We start from the raw sequence: 16,879 nt of genomic DNA on the forward strand, positions 1-16,879 counted from the left end.
TGAAGTTTAAATTTCATCTAATCTCCAAAAAGGTAATTAAGGCAGCGTTTTGAAACTGCATGTTCCAAATACTGGATAGGGTAGTAAATTCAAACCCCAAATTGGAGGTGCTTAGATACCTATCACTGAAACTTTGTGCATTACTTTCTTTCTTTCCCCCTCCCTCCACTAAGGAAAAGATATTACTACTACAGCAACAAAAAAGACTTCTGTGTTTCTGTTGAGTTAATCTGATTGCCAACATAAAAACATTATAAAAAATGGCAAATGTTGTGGTAACAGAGGAAAGACTTTCAAGAGCAACAAAAATAAGGAACAAAGACACATTTACAAATTCCCTTTGGTAAAGAACAGCATTGTTAATGATTGGATGTTGTTTGCGCAAGGTCTTTTTTAGTAAAGTCATCACTCCCCACCAAAAAAAAACAAAAACAAAAACAAAAAAAATGAAAACAGACTTGTATATGGGTGTTGCTTCGAGCAGATCATTATTCTATGTTAGCACTGACCAGTGAGTTTACCAATAAAGAGGGTTCCATTCTTCACTGTAAGTTATATGGCTTGATTGACTACTCAAGTTCTTTCATCTTCTTTGTTTTCCCATAGGGCAAAAAGTCTATTTTAATGTTTCAAGTGAGCGGACAGCTGCTAAATTCTCAAGTTCTTTGAGACTACCTTGAGAGGCTAAGGGTTAGGCTGTTGGAAAAGTGCAAATGTTTTTACACTGATGTCACGTGGAAGCTTACTTGACGGGTCTTCATAGCACAGCTTCCAGAATTATACTGCTTATCAGTGCAAAGGAGTCCTGGTGTGGTGCTGCAGGATAATGCATTGGACTGCAAGGTTGGTTTGAACCATAAGGTCGGTGGTTCAAACCCACTACCTGCTCATAAGACACAGGGTCACTATGAGTCGGAACCAACTAAACAGCACTTAACAACAACGTTACTGCAAAAGACCTAGGGAGACCACATTTTCTAAGATATTTTTGCAAGCTGGAAGTCAAACCCTGTTGCTGCTTATCAAAAATTAATACCAGGAGCCTTTACAATTCAGAAACGTATAAAGCAAAATCCTGGAATATCTTACCCCAAGAAATTTAAACATGACAGTTGTGAAATTAACTCTCATGCAACCACTTAAATCACCAGCTACAAAGAGCTAAAACCCGCTCTGCTTATTCTAGGTTTCATTTCATCTTGCTGGACTTTGATAGTGTGTGTGCATGGTCAAGACTGCCCTTGCAGAACCTGTACTCTAATAACACATGGCTACTAAGCACTTGAAATGTGGCTGGTCCAAACTGAGATAAGGCCTAGTGTAAAATACACACTGGATTTCAAAAGCGTAGTTTAAAAAGAAAGGATAAGTTCTCTCACAAATAATTTTTATAATAATTATAAGTTGAAATAATATTTTAGATTACTGGATTATAATAGAATACATTACGAAACTAATTTCACCTGTCTCTTTGTACTGTTTTTTAATAGTCCTGGTGTGGCACTGTAGGATAAGCACTGGACTCAACGGCACTTAACAACAAGAGCAACTCAAACCAAAACTAGACCTACTGCCAGTGAGTGGATTCTGACTCTGAGTGACCATGTAAAACAGAGTAGAACTGTCCTTGTAAGGTTTCTGAGGCTGTATCTTGGAGTATTGGTATGGCGCAGTGGGTTAATGCACTGGACCTCAAGGTCAGCAGTTCAAACTCGCCAGTTCCACCTCAGAAATCCTATACGGGGTTGCTATGATTCGGAACCTCAGAAATCCTATACAGGGTCACTATGTTGTTGACGGCACTTAACAACAACGATAAATAAAGAGCCTTGGTAGTATTGTGGGGTGTGAGTGGAGCTGCTAACTACAATGTCAGCAATTCAAATCTACCAGCTGCTCCACGGGAGAAAGATGAAGCTTTCTGCTCCCATAAAGATTTACAGCTTTGGAAACCTTATACAGAGTTGCACATGAGTCAGAGCTAACTTCACAGCACACAACCACCACCACCATGAAAGAATGGTGTGGTGCTGTATGATAAGCACTGGACTGCTAACTACCTGATCAATGGTTCAAACACACTAGCCACTCCTTGGAAGCCCCAAACAGGGTCACTATAAGTCATAACCTACTCAATGGTACTTAACAACCACAATGATAGAATGGATACACCATTCTCAAAAAGGAAACAATTAGGCAGAAAACTTTTCAAATGTTCACCATCTATCTGCCTGTTCTCCTTCACTTACCTGGGTTGTTATTTTTGTTATTTCCAGGAGGAGGTATAATCACATTCTTACCAGATTTTTGTTTACTTAGTTGGTTCGTTGATTTACAAGAATAACATTGTGCTGTGTTTGTTAAGTTCCTCAATAGCTTTTTAAACTAACCCTCAAAGCAAACCAAACCTACTGCCATAGAGTCAATTCCAACTCATCACAGTGAATCTATAGGGCAGAGGTAAACTGTCCATAGGGTTTCCAAGACTGTAATCTTGACAAAAGCAAACTGCCACATGTTTCTCTCACAAAGTGGCTGCTGGATTTAAACCACCAACCTTCCAGTTGTTGAACACTTGAATGAACCACTTGTACTACCAGACTCCTTAACCCTCAATATTACCATAAAAACTTAAAATAAACTAGCAAATTAAAGGAAAAGTAAAAACATCCACCAATTGGTTTTCTTATTGTATTTGTCCTCACTCTCTCTGACTCTCGACCCCAACTAATCTCTTTTATATAAAATGATGTTAGTGTTTTGTTATAAACTGTATCAATGATCATAGTTTTTTCCATGTTCATTAACATGGGACAGAGATACAAGTTTGGAGAAATCTGGGATTTATCTACTATGAGGGCCCACATGAAAAATACAAAATATGAACACAAATTTGTGTCCTTAAAAGCAGCCTGTGCAAATGGGTCTCTAACTATACATTTCATTTGCTTCATAGCAAATCATCTTTGCTTATATAATGCAAACATCCATATATCTGAAGGGCTGAACTGTTTGAAGTCCTTTTATATTATATGTTGTTGTTACGTGCCATAAAGTCGGTTCCAACTCATAGTGATCCTGTACAGGGTTTCTGAGGCTGTAAATCTTTACGGGAGCAGAAAGCCTCATCTTTCTCCTGCAGAACAGCTGGTAGTTTAGAGCTGCTGACTCTGAGGTTGGCAGCCTGATTCACAACCAATAGGCTACCAGAGCTCCTTATATTATATTGTTGTTGTTGTGAAGTGTCATTGAGTCATAGTGACCCTGTATCATATAGGGAGACGGAATTATGTTAGTGTTTGTTTTGTCTTTAAAGAGGGTCGAGGTCATATTATAAATACTCTTCTACATCTTGCCTTCAAAACATTGCATTGCAGACAAAGGCTGTGTGTGTGTGTGTGTGTATATATTATATATATATATATATATATATAGGGTGGTTATGTGCCTTGGAGTCGAAACCGACTCATAGAGACCCTGTACAGAGTTTCCAAGGCTGTAAATCTTTACGGGAGCAGAAAGCCTCATCTTTCTCCCACAGAACAGCTGGTAGTTTCCAACTGCTGACCTTAAGGTTCGCAGCCTGATTCATAACCACTAAGCTACCAGAGCTCCTTATATGTATGTGTGTGTGTGTGTGTGTATGTATATATATATACATACACACACACACATAGCTCAAATTCAGGTTTTAAATGACCACATTACACTCCATGGTATGTATGTAGTAAGTATACTACAAATCATTCAAACTTTCCCACTATTAATGTGTACTCCCTTTGTTTCTAGCCTTTTGGTTTAGTGTTGGTTTGGATTTCCCCTCACCCTTTGCCATAATAATACTTTTATGCTTTAAAAAAAAAAAAAAAAAAAACTCTTTGGGGACTTAAATAAATTGTACTAAATTTATTAATTTAGGGCAAAATGGCAGTTTTGTGATGTCAAGCCTTTCTATCCCCCAATAAAAAAGGTATATATTTTCCCATCTGTCACATTCCATCCACAAGAAACTTACAATCTAATAAGGAAACTGAGGTTTGCACTGATACAGCTTTAATGTAAGAAAGACAGAAAGTATAAATTGCAGCACATGAAACAGAGTGAAATCTGATCTGTGAAGGATTTGAATACATGAAGCGGGAGAGGGGAAAGGTGGAAGGAGATGGGATTCTGGGGGAAAGGAAGCTCAGCCAGCGCATGGAGACATTCAAGGAACAGTAAGCAAGCAGCTCAACAGGTAGGGAACACCAAGTGCATAGAGTGAAGACACAAGAGACGAGGCTAGAGCTCATCCACAGCTATGAACGCCAAGACCCAGGAGTTTATTCTCACTTCAGCAGGGCAATGAGAGAGCTACAGCCAGCTTGGGGCCAAGAACAAGAGATCTCTGTTTTAAGATCACTCAGTTGTGTGAAACACAGTCCAATGGGGAAAGGCCCTGGGCTCAATTAGAGGGCTGTTTTAATAGTCTCCGCAGACAAGGAAGTGAGGCCTGAACCAGGGGAAAGGAAATGATCCCAGAAAGGAAAGAAGAGATGTGACCCACCAATAGCATCCACAATGGAATGCAAATAGTCACTAGATTCCACCACCACCTACCCATTGCCATTGAGTCGATTAGACCTTAAAGGACAGAGTAGAACTGTTCCTTAAGGTTTCTGAGACAGTAAATCTTCACAGGAGCAGAAAGTCTCAACTTTATCCCATGGAGAGGCTGATGGACTTGAACCACCAACCTTGCAATTAGCAGTCCAACACTTAACCCACTGTACCAGCAGGGCTCCTTCTCATTAGATTTCGTTGGGGGAAGGTGTTTTGTCTGGAACCTTGGTGAATAGTAGGTTAGTGATGCCATTCACACGGATGCATAAAGAAGACCATGTCTGGGTGAACAAATATCACTCTCTTTATAGATAAGTCAAATTTAATATGTAAGTAATTAAATTCAAGTCAATATATACTAAACTAGAACCCCAAATGTCAGAATTGTTCTGGGACTTGCTTAGTGATAAATTTTATAACTCCTGTGAGGACACCCAACAAATGAGTTCAGTTTAATGAAATGTTGAGCCTAGTCACATTCTCAGGCTTCCCAGCTTTCAGGAAAAGTTAACTACTTCTAGACTCTTCCTCAGGCTATTTAGAAAGTACTCTTCTTCCACATCACCTCATAACACAACTTAGGATAGCCCTTCTCCAAACTCTGTATCACAAGCAGGCAAGACATTATTCAAAAGCTATATAATGGTGCCAGGGGGAAAACCCAGCTAACTCTTCCAATTAAGAAAATTCAGCCATATTCAGAAATACAATTTATATAGTCAGTAATATTATAATGGAGTGTGATGGTTCTGTAGAATAAACATTGGACTGTTAACCACAAGGTCAGCAGTTCAAGTCCACCAAGCACTAGGTGGGAGAAAGATGAGGCTTTCTACTCCCATAAAGTCTTACAGCCTCAGAAACCCTACACTGGGCAGCTATGAGAATACACAAACCTAGTTTTGTTTTAGCCAAAACCTGAATTTTAAAACAGACTTACAAAATTTCACTACTAAAGTATGCTTTCAAGTTATTTTGTCTTATAAACCAAAAGTGCAAAGTCATTGGCAAAAAAGGTTTACTACACAAATATATATAGATCGATCGATACAACATTTTTTAAAATCAAAATAGAAAGTTTGTTCTTGGCACTAACCAAAGCTGAAAGAGCTAACTTGAAAACTCCAGAATGCCTTTGTTTAGCAGCCGCTAAATTCACAATAGGAGGGAGAAAAAAAATTAACCAACATGAAATTATATTTTGTAAAACAGTAAAATTTATACAAACCTCATAATGTTCATATTCATCCACATCAAATGACTCAAAGTCAAAAAATCCATGTTGTAATCCCTAAAAAGCAGAACTTGAGTTAGTTTTGCCACACTCAACTGATAACATCTACTACTCTGTCCTAGAACTTCGGCTCATCAAAAATGGTCCTGACTTGAGGGAGAAAGTTTGAAACCTTTTTTTAAAAAAATGCATGTATGAAATCATCTTATAACATTGGCACTGTTGCTTTGAGGTTGTTTTAAAAGCAGAATTAGCACGAAATTATGCCCCACAAATATGCGTTCAGTTCTGTGATGCTGTGAATTATATAATATCTCTTCCAACCATAGTCTTTGAAATGCCCACCAAACAACTTTTTTTCCTGATGGGTCTGAATAAGAGAAGGGAAGGGGGGGATTCTTGGATTATGTGATTTAGTTGTGAGAATTGTAAACAGGGCTAATTCTGATTAGGCAATTTCACCATCTTGCTTAGTACAAAAATGAACCATCTCAGAAACTCACTACCATCAAAGAAAGCCAGGAGTAGGGTATGTCCTTTGGACCCTGAGATTCTTGTTCATTAAATCTCCTTGGCTAGGGACAGAAGGCTGTGACACCAGACAAGCGGCAGAGAAGTAGCAGCAGCAGAAATAAAAACCAGAGTACAAGACGGGACAGGTGGGTTTCTTAGCCCTTTGAGCAAGTAAAGCTGAATGACTCATAGCTGGAAGCTTGCTTGCAGAGTAGGGTGCTTCCAGGTATATAATTGGTGGAGATACGTGTGCTGAACCAGAGCTAAAACCTAGTGCCTTCAGGCTGAGGTTTATAGTGAAGTGGTGTACTTTGTGAATATTTATCAGCAGCCCTAGCTGTGTCCCATTGGTCAGGCAGAGAGACCTATTTACAGACATGGCTGAGGAGAGGCTATCCTGACTGAAATGACTGTGCCTTGATCCTTTTCTGATTCTGCTTTGTAATCTGTTAACTTTCCTAATAAGTCCCATAACTTTGAGTATGGTATCTGAGTTCTCTGTGGCCATTGCAATGAATTATCGAACCCAGATGAGGAGAAAAGTGCTGTGGGAAGGATGGTTTGGTGCCATAGTTTTGCAAGTTCTGATTTAGATTCATTTTATATGTAATAAGAAATATGTATGAATAGAACATTCTAGAAATTTATAATTAATAACTGTTAGTGACTATAAAGGAGTCCTGATATTGCACTGTAAGATAAGCACTGGACTGCTAACTACAAGGTTAGCACTTCAAACCCACCAGCCTCTCTTTGGAAACCCTATACAGGGTTACTATGAGTCAGAACCAACTCAATGGCACTTAACAACAATAGTAACTATTAAATTAATTCATATCTAACTTAAGACAGAGGCTATAAGAAAAATAAATTATTCTTAGTAGGTTTTGATTTCCTTTTACCAGTCATGAGACATTTAGTAAAAAGGGAATTTTTAAGTAACAGACCGTTATTGTTTCCTGTTGAGCCCTGGTTGCACCATAGTTAAAGCACTCGGCTGTAAACTGAAAGGTCAGCTGTTCAAATCTACCAGCCAATAGAGGGTAGACACATGTGAACTGGGTGATTGTTGTTGTTGTTATGTGCCATCGAGTCGGTTCCGACCCATAGCGACCCTGTACAGGGTTTCCGAGGGTGTAAATCTTTACGGGAGTAGAAAGCCTCATCTTTCTCCCGCGGAGCAGCTGGTAGTTTCGAACCGCTGACCTTAAGGTTCGCAGCCCTGGGGAGGGCAATATACAAGAAGATGGAGGTTGGCAGAAGAATGATTAAGTAAAATGAGTACACAGGGAGGTATGCAAGGGCTAAAGGTAATAAAGGTAAATAGTAATATATATATATATATATATATATATATATACATAACCTTGGAACCAAAATGTTCTGTGGGTAGATACATGGACAGAGACACAGGCTGAAAAGGTATGGAAGGAAGAGTGGAATATAAACATAATTTATGTATCTCACAAATATTTAAAAGTTTGAAAGAAGACACTGGTACATGGGTATTTACCTTTCCTGCAAACACAACTATGACTGTGGGAGCATATATCTGGCAAAATGATGAAAACGTCTTAGATATTATCAAACATCTTAAGACAATGAACTGCTGGACCTGGGGGTTCAGGACCATAGTCTCAGGGTCAATTGGCATAACATAGACCACAAAGACAGTGTTCTACATCCTACTTTGGTGAGTAGCATCTGGGATCTTAAAAAAAACATAAGTGGCCATCTAAGTTGCAGCCTTAGTCTCTCCATATGTAGAAGAAAGAAGAGTGATGAGAAGTGAAAATGCAATCAATGAGTCCAATGGACTAATGGAACGTGTAAACATCTGTCTCCACAATTCTGAGACCAGAAGAACTAGATGGTGCCAGGCTACCACTACCAACTGTTCCAAAAGGGATCACGTTAGATGGTGATGACTAGAGTGGCAGGATATGTGGGGCAAAACTCAAAATCATTTAAAAAAAAAATACCAGGCTTACTGGTCAGAAAGAGACTGGAGGAACCTGAAACGATGGCCCTCTACCACCCTTCAGGTCTGGAAAGGAACTCACGCTTAGGGCACAACTTTCAGCCAAGCAGTAGGTAAGTATATAATGGGACAACAACACTAGTAAGGTATGCTCACTATGAATATATTCAAAATATAAAGGGCAACATTTACCTAAGGACAAAGTTACAAAGGGATGGGAAGATGGGTGGAATGAGAATATGAACCACAGGGAGGAAGTGGATCACTGCTGGTGCATTAGGGGATTGCAATCATTGAGATGAAATAAAGTGTATGATTTGTTGACTGTAAGACTGATCTTATCTGTAAATCGTAATGCAAGTCACAATAAAAAGTTAAAAAATAAAATCTACCTGTCATTCCACAAGAGAAAGATATGACAATCTGCTTCCATCGGATTTAGGAACTATGAGGAAATTCACTGCGTTAGAATAGACTTCATAAAGTGAGTTTGGGGTTTGGGTATTGTTTCCTGAAACTCTACTTTGAGAAAATTTGTTTCATGATGATAGTTTCTGACAAAGTAAAAGTGTGCTTGGCTGCTGTTACAATTGAAAAGGAAGAGCTGGTATTTTAACAACTTTAAGAAAAACTTCATACTCCTTTCTGTAACTTAATGACTAGAACTTTACGAATTACCCAACTTGCTTGGATCTTAATATATTGAGGAGGAGGACAAAGAGTCTTTTTCATGAACTGTGAAAGCTATACAGATTATAAAAGGCCACAAAATCACAAGTACTTTTTTAAAAATTATATGATAGTCATTAAAAATACAGGAAGAAACTATTATTAATCCAAGATCCAGAAGATTTCATTTTGAAAACACATTAGAGACCAGTGTTTTTTCAAAATATGGAATATGAATCACCTGCATCAGAAGGATTTACAGTGACCATTAAAAATACAGATTCCTAAACCCCATCCCAGAATTATTAAATTAGAATCTCTAAGGATGGGAACCAGGATTCCCGTTTTTCACAAGCCTTCCTTGATTATTTTTTTAGTTTTTATTCTGAATTGAGTGATAGTTTACATGGAACAATATCGGTTTTACACCATCATTTCATTGCAATGATTACAATCTCCACCGTGCATCATCATTCAACAGTATTTGCTTCTTTCCTTGTTAAATTTTATGCGCTAAATTCTGACAATACTGGTTTAGATAAACCATAAAGAATAATAAGAAAAAGTTTTTATTTAATTATTTCACCTTTAAACTAAGCAACTTAGCTCTCCATATGCACAATTCCAAAGAAAATAGTGAGAAAAAAATACTATTTGAACTGTCCATTTTTCTTCTTTTGTCTTAGTGCATGTTTTGTTTCCATAGAAGATGAACTATGCTTATGATCACGTTAACACAACAAAATTAGAAAGATATGTTATGGAAAAAGGTAAAGATATGACCATTCCCATATTATGTTCTTGGGAGGTTATTCTTTGCTACAAAAATAATCCAGAACGTCTAAGAGAACAAATTCATCTCAGTGACTTAAAAAACATGTTGAAGTCTCTAATATCAGGTCACCTAAAATTTCATCTGTGATAGGGTTAAATAGCCCCAACATTTGGCAAAACATTAAATTTACAGAAGCCCTTATGAACAAAGTCACATCTTTCCTTTACAACAGGAAGGATGTCATACATTTTAGGATCAAATTACCAGTTACCATAGTAACAGGCAGCGATATTCCAGTATGAACTCTTCCTGAATTTCATATTGTGTTATAAAAGACATAGCCTATATCCAAGGTAGGGGAAGGTAAAATGATAACAGTGACAATAAATAAATTATATGTACATTTTCCTCCTCAGGCATATTTTGAAATTCTGTAACTATTGGATAATATCTCTATAAAGGTTCTTAACTGGTGTGACTTAGTGTGCATGCCAGTAACAGTGTTTTCAGGGGACAGGGTAGAGTACCTTTATAATTTATGCAAAAGGGAAAGTATTTGAAACTATGATTTCATGGAATGTAGACTCATTTTTAAATGAACTATCAAAATCAGAACCACACAGACCTAAAGCAGGTAGCATATTTATTATACCAATTCTCTCGCCTCAAAAACATAGCAAAATATACATTACAGAGGAGGAAAAAACAGGCTAGAATCACTGATATTAGACACATAATCCACAGTGATCTCTGCCAATGTGTTATGTAACATATATGTACACTGCAGACTGGTAACAAACCATGGCTTTATGTTCAAAATGGAATTATGTACTTTGAATTCTCATCACAATTTACAGTCTCCTTTGCATGAGTTTTCAGGTTGTAAACTACTATTTCTAAAACAGAATCCAAATATTCTCAGGGATCTTTGGGATAAACTTCTTTATTTTATCTATAAATAACTATGACCTGGTTCTTAAACTATTATGTGCATCAAATCATCTGGAGGAATTATTCTGAGTTTCTGTTCAGTAGCACTGGATTAGAGCCAGAGAATTTGCATTTCCAACAAGTTTGTACACTTGGTGAACCACTGGATTGTGCTATACCCTGACATATCAGAAAGAACTCTGAAGTGAATTGGGAAATCTGAGTTAGAATTAGCTCTCTTAATAATTCCCTGTCAACCTGAGAGAATGACTTAATCTCTCTGGGTTTCTGTTTCCTCATCTGCAAAAAGGGGCTAATATCTGACCTAGCTACTACAACTTCATGGTCCTATAATAATGTCCAAATTAGAAAACCCATGTGGAAATGCTCTGCTCCATATTAATAGAGGAAAGAAGTAGTTTAGATAATTTCCTTTCTCCACCCACATCTAAGACCCAGCTTGATAATGAAATAAAAGGGTGGCAAAGCCAACAGCTACAGCAGGAGACAGAGGTGATAAATCTGCCCCAGAAGTCAGAGAATTTAAATGAGAAAGGTCTTCCACACGGATCACAGAAGTACCGCTTATTTGTCTACATTTTACATATCATTTTGCAAGAAGTGAAGAGCTTTTGCATATGGACTTTCCTCTCTTCTAAGAACAAGCAAGGAGGCTATGAGTCAAAATGGCGGTGGATGAGTGGTGGTGTTGTCAACTTTAGCAAAGAAAATTGTTATTACCTTTCTGATTCCCTGCAAACAGTCGAGGATGGTAAGATTGTAAGTACAATATCCAAAGGAAGCATCCCTATAAACATAAATAAACTCAATATTAAAAACTTGCATTTGAAATATTTAAATAGCAAAACATCAAAGTTAGTAAGCTGGAGGTATGTTTGTTTGGCTTCATGACTGTCAGTATGGTAAACTTATGAAATATTGCAGATACTGCTAGTTGACGCGTGAAGCTTAACTAAAGCACGTCTGAGATGGTTTTAATCCAACAGGGAGACTTAATAAGAATGTAGATTTAAGAGCCTGAACTCGGAGTCTGATTGCCTTGGTTCAAATCCCAATTCTGCCATGTACTAGCTAAGATCTTGAGCAAGTTATTCTTCTTGGTATCCTCAGCTATAAAATAAAATGAATGGGAATAACTACCATTCATAGAAGCCAGCATAGTGAAACTTTCTCATACTTCAGACATGTTACCAGCAGGGACCCATCCCCGGAGAAGGACATTATGCTTGGTAAAGTAGAGGGTCGGCAAAAAAAAGGAAAACCCCCAATGAGATGACCTGACACCATGGCAGCAACAATAGGCAGAAGCGTAACCACAACAGTGAGGCTGGTACGGAAGCAGACAGTGTTTCCTTCTGTGGTGCATAAGGTTGCTATGAAGTGGAACTGACCCGATGGCATGTAACAACCACCACCACCACCATTCATAGGGTTGTGGCCAGATGACATAAAATAATATGTGAAATAATATGTGAAGTCCTTAGTATAGTGTCTGTCACATAGAAAGTCCTCCATAAATTAAGGACTCTTATTAACAGTGAATTACACTGTTTCATTAAGTAAAACATTCATTGTCATAAGAAGCATTCTGATAAATGCACAAACACTTGTCAGGAATATAATGAATGTAAGTATGAATGAGTAAGTGGGACGGATGTGTACAGGTCAATAAAACCTAGCAGTCGTTTTCACAGATTAACACACACCCAACAGGAAAATGTACTCATGTTTCCAATCTCTCCTCAGCATCACTGGAGTCCATGAAAGCTTCTAACGCATCACAAAGTGCTCTATCAAAATGAAGTGGGAATCTACTACCCCGAAAATTGAGTGCTTCATACTTTATTTAAGTTTTTAGAGCAACTTAGCAGACCTGCTTTAAGCAACATAAAACTAAAGTATCAAGTTCAGGTCAGTTAAGCAAGAACTGGCACCGGAGCTTTAACACTAGCAGTGTTCCAAGGTGTTCAAAGCAAGAAACTTGACCTCAGGCCCCCAGTTTCTCTGCCCTACCTCCACTGCTGACCCAAAGGAACAGAACTGTCAGGCACCTGCCATGACAAACCCAAATGCACCATAGGTAACCCAAGGGTAAGGAGAGTGGGGGGTGCCAGACAATGTTCTGCAGAAAGAAATCAAACTTTAAGGGCTTCAACATATAATTAATATAAATGTAAGTTTTCTATCCCTAATCATACCAATGTAACCTGAACCTATGGCTTTTAAACTATAAATTGAAATGAGATTCAGCATCACTGAGTTGCAGAATCCTGAAAGACAAATAAAAAAATAATCAGTTGGCACAGGCAAAGAACAGAAATATTTTCTAAACCCTAAAACTTCAAAGTTAACCTATGTGTATTGTTGTTGTTGTTAAGTGCTGTTGAGTCAATTCCGACCCATAGCGAATAGGGTTTTCTGAGGAGCAGCTGGTGAGCTTGAACCACCGACCTTGCAGTCCGATTTCAAGCGTTCTCTTGTAAAACTTTATCTAAATTTATGGGTCTGTAAAAACTAAATAGCCCCTTTAAAATACCTTGTAAAGACATAAACCATATTCAGAAACAAAATTTTAATGGACAAAACTGGAGATCCGAATAGCTGGACATCTAAAATAAAATGCTGTGTTCTAAATACAAGCACACACTCCTTTGCAGGCCCTTGACTCTTTGGGGCAAGAGCTCAGAATCTTTTCTGTGCTGTGGACACATTCAGCAATGAAATTTGTGAACTGCTGTCCAGTTATTCCTCAACTGAAACCCTTCTTTAACTTCTCGTTGCTCTCAAAGTAAACCAAATCTTCGATAGGGTTCTAAGACCCTGTGAAACTGGCTCTGCCTGCCTCTCCCCTCTCTTTGTCCAATCACAAAGGCCCTTTCAATCACAATGGCAGGATCTCAGACAGGAGCTCTGGTCTCAGGTCAGAACCTTTGCCTGGGACGTTCTTCCTACTCACCTTTGCCTGTCTTGCTCCTACTCATCCTTCAGACTGCAGCTCAAAGATCACTTATCTCAGATGAAAATCGCTCACCCTACACTGGCTAGATGAGAGCCCCAAACTTCTTTTTCATTGAACTTTTTACAGGTTGAAATTATACCCCAACGTGCTTATTTGATTCTATGCTTCTTCCTCTATAATAAGATCAAAGAATGTAGGATCTATACATTTTCTACTAACCACTGTCTCCCCAGTACCTACTCCAGTGTCTGGCACAAAATAATAAATGTTTATAGGTAATTTTTAAGTTAAATAAAGGGGTAGTTCAGCTTCTTCTTTATTTAATTTTCTATGACCACTTTTGTTAACCAAGTAGCTAATACCTCAATCTTCACAAGCAATAAAGGCTTCTTTTTTTTTTTTTTTTCCATTACCCAAAATCCCTTCTGGCCATTTAAGATCATTTCCTCCTGTTCTCTTCTCCAAAGAGTATTAATTGAATAAAGTTAAAAGAAGTACTACTCAAAGTAGTTTCTTCTTCCTTTGTCAAATGCTGTTACACATAGTTTTACTTTAATCCAGATGCTTCAAAAGAAGCTACAGAAAGTATTCCAAATTTAAATTACTGTACCAATGTGCTGGAATAGCTATTTCAAAAAGTTTTCAACACACTCCATTTTAATTGCAGTTAAAGCTCCCAGCTGCTTACTTTAACACTGAGTTTACTCATTCATTCATTCGTATTTATTGAGCCACATATTTATTGAGCGCAATAAGCCAACATGTTACATTTTTCTACCTACCTCACAAAGGAACACTGAAATCCCATACAATTCCACTGAGGGGAAAAGTTTGTACACTCCTTGCTGCCTGGGAGAAGTACAGCTTTATCCTTATCTGCCATGATAGTTTTACCATGTATTGCATTATTCTGTTAAAGACGTAAACACAAGGATGCTCTTCATTCTGGAGATAAGGTAACACCCAAACACCCAACGTTTCTAATCATTCATCTCTACTGAAGAATAAATCATCTGCCTCTAACCCCCACAAAGAAGACAAATGTTATAGCCAACACTGTTTAGAGACATCCAAATATAAATTTAACCCAAACTCATGCTTGACCATCTAAACTCTATCCATGCTGGCAATTCCATCATTCTAAATGTGACTTGCGGAAAAACAGTCAACTGAAACATAAAGGTACTGTTAAGTGACTACAAAACAAACAAACAAACAAACACTTAACTGTTACGTTGTAGATGGAGGTGGGGCAGAAGGAGTTGTACTCAATAAATATTTGTTGAATGAAAACCTAAGTGAATGAGTGGTAGTGATGGTAGTTATGTGCTGTGGAGTCAGTTCTGATTCATAGTGACCCTATATTGGGTTTCCGAGGCTGTCAATCTATACGGGAACAGAAAGCCTCATTTGTCTCCTGCAGAGCAGCTGGTAGTTTCGAACTGCTGACCTTGAGATAAGCAGCCCGACTTGTAACCACTACGCTACGAGAGCTCCTCAAATGAGTGAGTAGGAGGAGTAAATGGGGTGTTTCGCTTGCATTTATGTTTTTGCATTTATTTTTCAAAGAAGCAGAAGAAATGCTAAATTTAGGAAAATTATAGTCAACATCCACAATTAGATACTATGAGAAAGGGCTGACTCATTGATGTCCTAGAGCTGGCTTGTCCAGGCTCTGAAACTTGGTTTCTAAATGTTCAGAAATTCTAAGGGTCCCGGGGGGGGGGGGGGGGGAGTATTTATAATGCTTTTTACATAGAGAGCAAGTCGACCAACACACTACTGCTTGTAATCAAGAATCTATCATTCGAATGAAGCAACCTGGTAAATATTAGTATGAGGAGACAAAACTAAACATGGAGAACATATTCTACAAAACAATGAAAAAGTGTTTCTGTAAATAAGACTGTTTAAAATGAAGAAAGAATGAAGAACAGAGGTACACTAAAGAATAAGAAAAATATAATGGAATGGAATATGAAGTATTAGAAATGATCATGATCTACCTATGTCCCAATTCCATCAATCTCTGTAAATTCCTTGAATACTAAGTAGTTAGGAGGAGTACCAATGTCTGCAGAGAAATGGGTTAGAAAGAATCTCAAAACATCCTCCAAGCAACCTTCCAAGCATTGAACTGAATCCCATCTGCAGACCCACCACAAGACCATGAGCTTCTTAAGAATAAAGAATAAATCCTTTATATTTATAAGCCCTGAGGCTGGTACAATGTTGGGCACATTATTATGTTGTAGGTGTTATTGAATAAATGATCATTGCCAAGAGGTTATTAATTTATGACTGGACATCTTTAATGGCTGGTATCTCCAAACACGTCAAAGTAAAAAACTATATAAAGCAACTTCTAATTGGCGGCACTTAACAACAACAGAGTCCCGGTGTGTCACTGAGGGTTAATGCACTGGACTGCCTAGTTGGTTTGAACCACAAGGTCGGTGGTTCAGGCTCACCAGCTGTTCCTCAGAAATTCTATACAGGATTGCTATGAGTCAGAACCAACTTGGGGACACTTAACAATAAGAAAGTGTACAATATATAATATTAATATAGCTGAAATTATATGTAATCAATACATCACTCTTATTTTTACTTAAAAAATAAGAGTTCTAAATCATGGCTTAAAAGCTTGGTCACATAAAATCAGCAGAATAGAACAAGTCTAAAATTAGCAGTAACAGGCACCAGATAAACAGATCAATGCCAATGCTCTGGATCTATTATCAATATCTGAGTGTCACCATTTAGCCATATGAATTGTGGTTCTAGTAGAGGAAAAACAACACCTCATATAGTTGTTGTTGTTAGGTGCCATCGAGTTGGTACCGACCCATGGCGACCTTATGCACAGCAGAACGAAACACTGTCCGATCCTGGGCCAGCCTCACCACTGTTGCCATGCTTGAGTCCATTGATGCTCATACAGTAGCCATTCATATAATACTACTACAAGTACATTCATTAAAGTAAGGGATGGCAATCTTATTCCAAATAATATTTGTCAACTAAGTCTGGCTTTTGGAAATGTACTATGAAGAGTACAAAAACTTTGGCAACATCCTTACTACAGAAAATTTTGTTAACAGTCATCTGGGACCACACAAACAGAATAGCAAAAATCTAGTAAGAGCCAATTTTCACAATGCAAACCACTGAACCACTGTATTTTGAAGTCCC

General features: G+C 38.0%; 1 protein-coding gene across 3 annotated transcripts in view; it reads right to left on the bottom strand.

The window, feature by feature from the left end:
* The window catches only part of CDC14A (cell division cycle 14A), a 233,024-nt gene that overhangs the window by 92,062 nt on the left and 124,083 nt on the right, over nucleotides 1-16,879 (bottom strand). For all 3 annotated transcript variants that reach the window (XM_006830915.1, XM_006830914.1, XM_006830916.1), the window contains 2 exons: nucleotides 11,446-11,512; nucleotides 5,831-5,893 (listed from right to left, as the gene is read on the bottom strand). In XM_006830915.1, the coding sequence (XP_006830978.1) occupies nucleotides 5,831-5,893; nucleotides 11,446-11,512 (130 nt within the window). The remainder of the gene's footprint in view (nucleotides 1-5,830; nucleotides 5,894-11,445; nucleotides 11,513-16,879) is intronic.

Source organism: Chrysochloris asiatica, unplaced genomic scaffold, assembly GCF_000296735.1.
Source record: "Chrysochloris asiatica unplaced genomic scaffold, ChrAsi1.0 scaffold00002, whole genome shotgun sequence".
NCBI classification, from domain to species: domain Eukaryota; kingdom Metazoa; phylum Chordata; class Mammalia; order Afrosoricida; family Chrysochloridae; genus Chrysochloris; species Chrysochloris asiatica.